General features: G+C 40.9%; 2 protein-coding genes across 2 annotated transcripts; one reads left to right on the forward strand and one right to left on the reverse strand.

Moving 5' to 3' along the window:
- Positions 1-804: 804 nt before the first annotated feature.
- On the reverse strand, positions 805-3,307 carry hs6st2 (heparan sulfate 6-O-sulfotransferase 2; the record flags this gene model as incomplete). The annotated part of the gene is made up of 2 exons (XM_079229204.1): positions 805-2,249; positions 2,721-3,307. The coding sequence occupies 2 exons, from the start codon at positions 3,305-3,307 to the stop codon at positions 1,430-1,432; spliced, it is 1,407 nt and encodes a 468-aa protein (XP_079085330.1). The 3' UTR covers positions 805-1,429.
- Positions 3,308-6,044: 2,737 nt separating this feature from the next.
- LOC306745460 (transmembrane protein 179) lies at positions 6,045-8,710 on the forward strand (the record flags this gene model as incomplete). The annotated part of the gene is made up of 4 exons (XM_079228250.1): positions 6,045-6,367; positions 7,235-7,372; positions 7,527-7,605; positions 8,343-8,710. The coding sequence occupies 4 exons, from the start codon at positions 6,045-6,047 to the stop codon at positions 8,538-8,540; spliced, it is 738 nt and encodes a 245-aa protein (XP_079084376.1). The 3' UTR covers positions 8,541-8,710.
- Between the last annotated feature and the right edge of the window lie 1,129 nt (positions 8,711-9,839).

Genomic DNA, 9,839 nt, shown 5'->3' on the forward strand with positions numbered 1-9,839 from the left:
TACAAAATCATTTTAAGATTATAATTTCACCGCTAACTCGGTTTAATTTTGTTTAAATATTAGCATAGCAGTTGGGCTGATATTAAAAGGCAGTTAAACGCAAACGTTTTGGTTTGCCGAGTCTTTAAGCAAATTATATGGCAATATTGTGTCATATAGATTGTTTATTATAATTGTAGTATGGTGGTGTAGCCTGTATACACGTAGAAGCAAGTATAAGCTACAGTTGATCCCAAACAGGACTTGTATGCTTGCAGAGCAACATGTCTCCCTATTGAGGGCCAGAGCTTCTTGAGTGTAATACGGGTTTTATATGGCCGTGCTTTCTTTATGAATACTGTAACTTAGTTAATTTATAATTAAAAGCAGGTACTGTTCTCATCCCACACCCATCGCTGCCAAAGCAATTGTACTTATACAAAAAAAAACATGTTTTTAACAATCCTTTAACCTCCATATCGTCTTGAGCTTTTTCATTTTTAGTATATTGATGAATAATTATACATTTTAAGAACAGCTGTCCCAGCTGATCCCTCTATTAAATCCACTGAAGATGGTTTAAATCCTGTCCAGACAAATGTAAGAACAAGCTGTGGCGCAAACTCCCACCTCAGTAGCTCCACCAAGGAAATTTGGATTTCATTAAAGTTGTTGCAGCGCCCCCTGCTGGTGTTCCAGAGGTTTGCAAGTGCAAAACAAAAGCTTGCAGCCCTTGTGTGCACATTATCAGACAAAAGGACATCAGACACATACAGATGTTTAAGTATGGCAAGAGAAGACAAGAGTGTAGTTAGTGACTGTAAAAGCATTTTTATATAAAAACAAATTCAGACTTTAGACACATTCAGGATTTTACAAATTAGCAGTTAATGCTACACAATGAGGTATCTATTAATAATTAATAATAATTAAATTCCATTTTCCTTTTCTGTTACTTAAAAGACACATAAAAACACAGGTACATTTAAAATGTACGCATTTCGGACAGGACAACATTTTGGCAAACATTTCGATTGTATATCACAAACAGTAGCATAACATAGATACAACAAGTATTAAATTGTTCTTTTTAAGAAAGAAAAAAGATAAACAAACACCCCCTTATTCCAAGCTCCACCACAAGAGTGCAGATGTGTTAAAAAGCCAGGAGAACAATCTAGAAGGCTTGTGTGATCACTGAAAGGTAAAGCATTGCAGTTACCTAAACAAGCCTCTTTATGTCAAAGAAAAGTATTCATTATGAATGTCAGCTGTGGAAAAGAAATACAATCAGTTTCAATAAATACACGTATGTCATTGGTTCATGGAGAAGAAAAAAACAATTTAGTGGAAGGCATGTTTTAAAATAACTTTGATTACTTAACAACAGACAAGGCAGAACATGGCACACTTAGTATTAAGACAACCTACTGCTTGTTCCAGTCACTCACTACCACTGCTCCACATTGTCCATGTAATCCTCCATGGTGCCATTCTCATCCAGATCCCACCAGTCTGGGAGTAGCGCCTCACCGTCTCCCCCAGCCTTTCCCCTCAGCTGCTCCTCAGTTACAACAGAGTGGCTCAGAGGGTAACGGGGTGCATCTGTGGGCTTCAACTGCCTCCCTTGCTTCGTTGTGAGCCTTCCACGGAGCCGCCTCCTCTCCTGCTGCCGCCTCGCCCTGGCCTGCCTGCGCTCCTGCTGCCGCGCCACCTGGAAGCGCTGCAGGAAGAGGTCACGGGCGTACTCGTACAGCTCTACGTCCCACCGGTTTAGCTGGAGGATCCTGTATTGTGTCTCATTGGGGACCTCGACACTGGAGGCGCGCGTGCCGTTGAGCTGCGTGAAGGGTGCGATGAACTCCAGGTTGAAGGTGCGCTCGAACAGATACTGGGTCTTACGCTGGTACTCTGTCAGCCCAAAGAAGGCCATCACGCGCAGGTTGCGTTTGGCGCTCTCCAGAAGAAGTGCCCAGCGCTCTTCCTCCCTCATCGTGGAGACGTTGTAGCAACCCACCAGGCTGAGATCAGCTAGCATGCGGGTTTGCCGGTTGTTGGCTAGGTTGTAGGGGCAGTCCATGAACTCCTGCAGGGAGCAACCTGACCAGTCGTCTCCCGAGTAACAGCTTGGCAGCTCGGTCAGTGTTGGTGAACGTCCATCACACACATGTAAGGAGGCCCTCCATGTGGCACCACGTTGCACGTGACGCCACTCGCTCAGGTAGCGTGATACTGGGTCTCTTAAGATGGTTATATAATAATAGTTCCTACTGGAGAGAAAAAGACAACATTATAGGTCTGTAATACGCCAACTTTAAAAGTGCTGCAACTGTTTTGTGTTCATCATTAATTAATCAGTTGATTATTGTATCTACTATTCCATGTCAGCACTTGATGTACCAATTGTAATGCTTGGAGAATAGATTGGTTGAATTAGTTTGGTAAGAAGCTCTTGCAACTGTTTGGTTTCCGTGTATGAAACGTGTTTGTGAATTAGGTTAAAGGAAAGTTTAGGCACTAAATATTTGTTATGAAGATTTATCCAAAAGTACATCCTCTGTGAAAAACTTCCGCCAAGGGTCACATTAACACACACACTAGGTGAACAGCTACATCAATCTAGTGTTGCATTATGAATGTATTACATTAACAGCTGTGGCATGCAGCTACATTATTACATTTGAGATCTCTATCTTATGTTCAATAACACCCTTAAATTCCGACCACAAGTACCCTCCTACACCAACCTGGGCAGGTCCACGGGAGCCTCTCGAGAATCCATGCGTGACGGGACGCAGCTGGTCAGCTCAGTCCAGTCCGCATGGAGCCCGCAGCTCCAGCCGGTGGAGAAACGGGAAAACAGCCAGGTTTCCTTTTTACCTGGCCGGTAGCAGGTACATTTCTTCTGGCCTGCATGACACTCGCAGGGCCTCTCCAGCTGAATATTCCGTACCAGGTGTCGACCAAACGTCGTGCCACCTGTTTTCTGAATGTGTAGAAAAACTATCACATCATCTCCTTTGATGTTGAAGTCTACAACACGATTTAAATCAGCTTTGGTGAAATTGAAGCGAGGGACAAAGCGGACCAGAGCGCCATCTTCTGCGATATACGGATCCTTTTGGAGCCCGTCTTGCATCGTATTGCCACTGCTCCGGGAACCAGTTCCGCTGCCGTCCTTAAACCACGTCCCCAGCTGGTGGAGCATCTGGCAATCGGACCTGCTCGGGCAGATATACTGGATCATAATGACGCCAAAGAGCAACACCATGAGCAGGACGATCAGGAGCCGGTGGTGGCTGCTGCCACTGCTGGACTTGTCATCCATCTTCCCGTTGCGGACAAAACAGCATCACTCAGGCAGTCCGAGCCCCGGCCTCGGCTGGGGGACCTCGAGTAACAGTGTTTTATTGTCGCTTGGTGGAGCGAAAACAATAACAATGCAGCTGCTAGGCTAACGGCAGCTAGCTCGACTGAGTCTAAAAAACAGACAATAGCTCATTAAAATGTTTGCTGTATAAAGGGAAACAGGGCGTTCCTGTCTCATTTTATATAATACAATAGTGTGTTCCAGGACCATTAGCTAGTTTGTTCTATTAAAGCGCGAATCTTTCTTGCAGCAGTGACGTTTAATCCGCGCTTGCCACGGCCATCGATTCTTGACCTTTCTTCCCAGCAGCCTCCGCGCTTAAAGTGGGCGCAAAAATGACGTCATCGTATAGAACGCACCAGCACTCCAGAGCAACGGAGACACGAAGTTAACCAACCAGTTAAACCACCAGTTAAAGCTTCTTTACCATGTTGGGTTGTGTAGACTTTAATCGCGGATAAATTCATAACAGCTTCCGTAATTATTCTGTCGTCAAAATCCATATGCGCGTTGGGTTTGTCCTATGGCCGAAATAGCTCAGTTGGGAGAGCGTTAGACTGAAGATCTAAAGGTCCCTGGTTCGATCCCGGGTTTCGGCATCGGTATTTTGTTGTACACATACTTTGGAAACCAGCTTAGTCAATCTTTTGCAAATAAATAAAATATTGATAAAAATGTAGGCTTTGTTTCCAAACATAACGGTACCATTTGGGCATCTACTTGATTATTATCATAATGTAATCTATTCAATTAATGTCCTAACTATCAATTAAATCCATGTTCTCCTTAATTCTCAATTGATTTAGATGTAGCTGAGCTTTCTGTGTATCGGCCTTGTTTCTTGAATGGCAGCCTACACTAAATAGCACATTTTCGTGACTGTCCCAAACATGTTCATTCAGTTCTGTGGTAATTCAATCTGGCACTATATGGGATTTTTGTGAGCATAGTTTTGCATTAAAGGCAGTTTTAGGTCTCTTGTCTGTTTTCTCGTTGTAACCTTTAAATAAGACGTTTAAAACCCTGCACTAATTTGAATCATCCCTGTAGAATAAATGCTATTTGTAATTGGGATTTATTCACATCTTTCATTCCCTTTAATTCACACTCTTGCTCTGTGGGTATGAAGTTGATTAAAAATATGTTTCCCATTTAAACTACATTTCTTTTTGATATGTTTATGTAATGACAGACGATTTGTGCTAGTATATTATTTAGCTATATGTATGGCCGTAAAAGTCAATAGCATGTAGTTTACAAATGAAACCCGTTCTCTTCTCACTCAGTGGTTTTGAATGTTCTGCATTGGCATCATGAAACCTGAAAACCTCTCCACATAATTTAAAAGGATTTCTAGGGAAATGTTTCACTGATCAACTTTGGATGGGGGTAATAGGCTGGTCTTTTCCACAAAGAAGAATTTCACCCAGCTCCACCCACCCACATTCCTGTCAACCAAACAGTGGCATCCAGTCTGAATTAAAAAAGACCTGAGCTATCTTTACTAGTGGCATAATTATCAGCACTGGTCCTCTAAATCTGCACCTCTAAGATAAAGCTCATGAACATTTAATTAATTTAACTCATATGATGTCCCAGAATTTAAGAATATCTGTGTCTGTAATAAACCCAACATGACTTTGGGATTCAGGATCAGGAAAAGTAACAGTGTATTCTGTTTTTTTAAGTAAGGTTTCTATTGAACACAATAAACACACAATGACTTGATTAAAGTAATTAATCAACCCCTTCATCAACGAGGTCATCCAGCTGATAAGAATAGGCCAGTTGCTAAAAACAGACGTCAGATCGACGTCTCTACGTCACTGCTGAAATGTCTAGCATCAATGATCGTTTGTGTGAAAGATATTTTCCTCTGCTCAATAATAAAACGACCTCTGAGTTTACAAAAAAGGGAGTTGGATTTAAATAGTGTTAACAGAAAGAGTAGTGAAGTAGTTTGTTTTTGTCCCAGTTTGTTTGTCTGTTGTTAAGATAATTGAAACACTTCTAGACAAGTTGAATAACTTACCGACCATTGCCATAGCATTTGTTTGTATTGTTTTTGGTGTGATTCAGATGATTAATCTTTCGAACATCTTAGTTCATAATTAATTTGAAGCAAACTAAATCATACTTTTCCTAGATTCCTCCTTTCTTTCCAATTTAAGAAACATTTACTTATTTTTTACTTCTATTGTCACAACGCTTTTTTGATTAAACATACTATTTGGTTTCCTTTTTTTTTTGGAGTGACTTGTATGTTAACTAAATTAGATATCACTTAAGCCGTATGTATGTATATTATGCTAATGCCATTACATTTGATCTTAGTTATGCCACTACACTACATTGATTGATTTAGCAATTAGTGGCTCATATTCCTTGATATGAATTATAAACAGAAAGCGTGTATTACAGGAATCATTATTTTGAGTTTAATGTTGATGAATGGTGTTGTCTTTTCTTTTTTCGACGGAGTGAGACCTCTTCCTCCTCTCCTCCTCCTCTCTGTGATGGGCGTTGTCTAACGTTTGATCCGAGAAGCCATGACTCGGTCCCCGCCCTGTTCTTTTTAAATACCTCCACATCGGGGAACCGTTACATGGAAAATACACGGACATGTGCTGACATTAATACATATATTTTTATCAACGTATGACTTTCCCCGTTGAGTTGTTGTTTGACTTGTAACATGGAGCTGGACCGGCGGCTGTTGCTGGCCCACTTCGCGGCTCACGCCCTCTCCATCGCGGCAGGCCTGCTGGTGGTCGTCCCCATGGCTCTCAACGGCTCTGCGTTCAAAGGCCGCTGCGCGCTCTTCTCCACCGGCTACTGGAGGACAGAGGACCGGGAGGAGCTGACGGGTCAGCCGGGAGCCGTCTCTCACCTGGTGGTGCAGCAGTGGGGCCCACCGGCCGCCTGCCAGTTCGCCACCTTCGTCGGTATTTTCACGGTGCTGTACGGCGCAGCGCAGAGCTGGAGGAGCCTCTTCTACCTGCACGGACGGCACGACGAGTGAGTGGACACAGACAACTGATTACACTTCTGTTATACACTTGTAATGCTCTTTATTAGACCTGATACTGACGTTTTTGAGGCAAATGTGTTCCACTATTATTTTAAAGCTTTAGAAAATATATTTTTTTATAAATTGAGCTACCCAGCAGTCTATAAAGTCATTAACATCAGATCCACCTTTTAGCAGGAGCAATATTAATAGTTACAAATTACGCATCATTAAGTATAATCTAGTAACGCTCATTGGATACTGTATAATTTAATTTAAAGTTATTCTGAAATGGGCCATTCTGTACACTTAATGAGTGCTTTTACTTTAGTAAGATGTTGAATGCAGGACTTTGCTAATATATACAGTATATAAATGTAAATGCAGATGCCTACCTATAGTCTAAGAGTAGAGATTCAGGGATGTAAACAAAGAAGCTGAGAATACTTGTTATATCCATCTCCTATTTCCAGTTTAAGTGCAAGTATGATTAATGATTCATCTCTTTGTCTATGAAATTAAAATTTCATAGACACATTTGTGATAAAGTGCACATCAATATTTCTTAGAGCCCAAGATGCTGTCTTCCGACCAACAGTCAAAAACCCAAACAAATTCCTTTCACCATTATATGTTATACAGTATGTTATTAAACAGCAGAAAATCATTGCATTTGAATTGCAGGAACCCGAGAACGTGTTGTCTTTTTACTTGAAAAATAATTATTCAACTATCAAAACCGGTGTCGGTTAATTCGATTTTCACCAACTACTAATTTTACCTCTAGTGGCTGTGTCTACATATAGCTTTTAATCTATGTTAATATGAATCGTACCATATGTCTGATAGTTGTGTCTATGTGTGTTTCTGCTTAGCACCCTGTTTTCATCCTTCCTGACTGTGCTGCTGAGTGTTTGTGTGCTCTTCCTGTCTGGAGGGGCCAGTGTTACCTTGTCTCTGGGACTCGTCTCCTGGTGTGACACCGTGACGGATCACAACATAAAGCCATTCAGGTACAGCATCTGGTGGTGGAACATCCTACAATATTTTACGTGGAGATCTTTCAGTCAAGAGTGCATCCAAAACTAGAAGGGTCACCATTCCTGAACATACAAACAAAAACAGTTAAATTCTGAGTCTCATCTGTTTTTGTTTGTTTCTTTTCAGTTGTGCAGAGTCCCAGTCTGTCCCGCTTTACCTGGATGTGAACACCTCCTCTTTCTACACAGAGCTCAGTCTGGCACAGGTACGACTACGAGTGCTCACAAATACACACACACACACACACACACAGATGTACAACAGATAACTAAAGTCCCACTTTTCAACACAGCCCTTCAACTAGACAAAGTATTTTCCCACAGGGGTTTTTCTTTATTTGTAGTTCTATAATGCTGAGACATGATACTGTGATATTCTGTGCTACTCGCATATCGACTACCGCACTGCATTATAATAATTAGCTAGCATTCAACCAATCTTCTGCCTTCACTATGTGGGTCGATATACAGCTAATGCTATGTATGGCAACACATTTGCAATCAAGGTTGAAGACAGAAGTTGACCGTGGCAGTTTTTCCTAGAAGCAATTGTGAAATTGTAAAGTAGTGCATAACAGTAAAGTGCAGCAAGCAGTCAATAATAATTAAGACAAGAATTTACAGAACTTATGCTCATTCCTATTTCTGTTCCCTTTTTTGGAAGATGAGTATTTTATAGCATTGTCAATCTCATCCACACTGGGGTTTGTGAGACCTTTTCTGTTGTTTTCTTCCAAGGATGTTGATGTTTTTTCGGCTTCTGCAAAGAACGATAACCTTTCTTCTCTTAATTCCTTTTACAAAGTGCTGATTAGCTCTTTAGTTTTTCCAAACTTGGGAAAAAACTGGAGCCCACACACACATCAATATTCATGGCTTTGATGTTATTTTTTAAGTTATATAAGTGTTACTGTACGCTTCATCAAGCCTGTTTGGTCCTCAGGCGTCCCTGTGGGGTGTGACGGCTCTGTGGCTGACTCAGTCCATACTGGCCTTCCTGCGTCTCTACCACTCTCACAGCCAGCACATCAGCGGGCCGTGTCGCCCCCGAGAGAAGGAGCTGCTGCTGGGACACAGTCCGTCTGACAGCGGCTCCCCCACACCTCCACATCCTCCAGCAACACCCACCATCTTTGTCTAGCTGAGAGAGTATGAGGTAGTGATGAACAATGTTACAGTGAACTCTGCTGTCTGAATTCAGTTTTAGATGATAATGTCCACGTTGAATACAGTTCTCACTACTGCATGTAGAATATGAGCAGAGACGTATGTTTCTATTTTGATATAATTCATAATCTTATATAATAAGATCCTGGCAGATAATTGGTATGTGCTTATGTGTCAGCTGATATATGACAATAAATGTCAGTGTAGAAATGCCAAAGAAATGCTTTAAGTCATTTAGAAGCAGTGTCTCCGTTACATAGTTTGTCCTCCAGAGAGTACTGACACGTTTATTTTTACCATCCACAAAGCGGTCAGGCTATATTATATAATGACATGAGGTCGTCTGAGCTGGGCCAAAATAACTTACTTTACATTATACTGCCATCACAGCCTGTCTCACTGAAGGAACACAATTTAGAGTTATAATTTGGGACTCTTGTATTTATTACATTTGAGTAACAGAACTGAGCATCTGTTTTCCTGAATGATCGTAACCAATTTCCCAAATTCTTAAGTATCCCGATTTTAACCTGTTTCCTTGTCGAGATAGCCGGAAAGTAACAACAGTTAAAGCATTTGTTGATGAACCACTCCAAATACATAACACAACAAAAGAAGCTAATTAAAGCTTTTATTTGGGAATAATGTGTGAATAATGTGTGACGGTTTACCTGTTCTTCCCAATCTGCCGAAATTATGCAGCATTACATATCCTGCTTGTTTTGTGCGAAATAAGACAAATGTCAATGCAGTACAGCGTTAAATAAGAACATATTTCATTTCCAGCTACATTTAGTTTATTATCATGCTGCAGACTGAATATGATTTAATCTATATGGTTAAAAGGGACTAAATTATTCTGGAAATGCCCTTTGAAAAGCACTAAGTGTTGGAAAACAAGCTTCTGTTTTTTTCAAAGCTGTGCGGGAATTTTGTTTATTTTTAGCTCCAACGTAATGGTGATGCATGAGAGCCACTAACTGGGACTAACCTCAGCTCTATCCCGGAAAACAAAAGGGATTTTACACAATAAAAAAGACACAGAAGCACATGTATTCAGTCATCTAGTAACAACAGTGTTATTTAGAAGCTGATAGTCATTCTTGTCACTTGAGGGTGACTTTGTGAATTAATGCATTTACAGTTTATTCACGTCCCTCAATGACTTCACAAAAAACGAAGCAGGGTTTTTCTTTTGGTCTGTTTGGAATATATTTAATATACATGGTTGTTTACATGTCTGCTGGAAAATGACATTTTGCACCGTTGTGAC

The sequence above is a fragment of the Taurulus bubalis genome (assembly GCF_910589615.1).
Source record: "Taurulus bubalis genome assembly, chromosome: 13".
NCBI classification, from domain to species: domain Eukaryota; kingdom Metazoa; phylum Chordata; class Actinopteri; order Perciformes; family Cottidae; genus Taurulus; species Taurulus bubalis.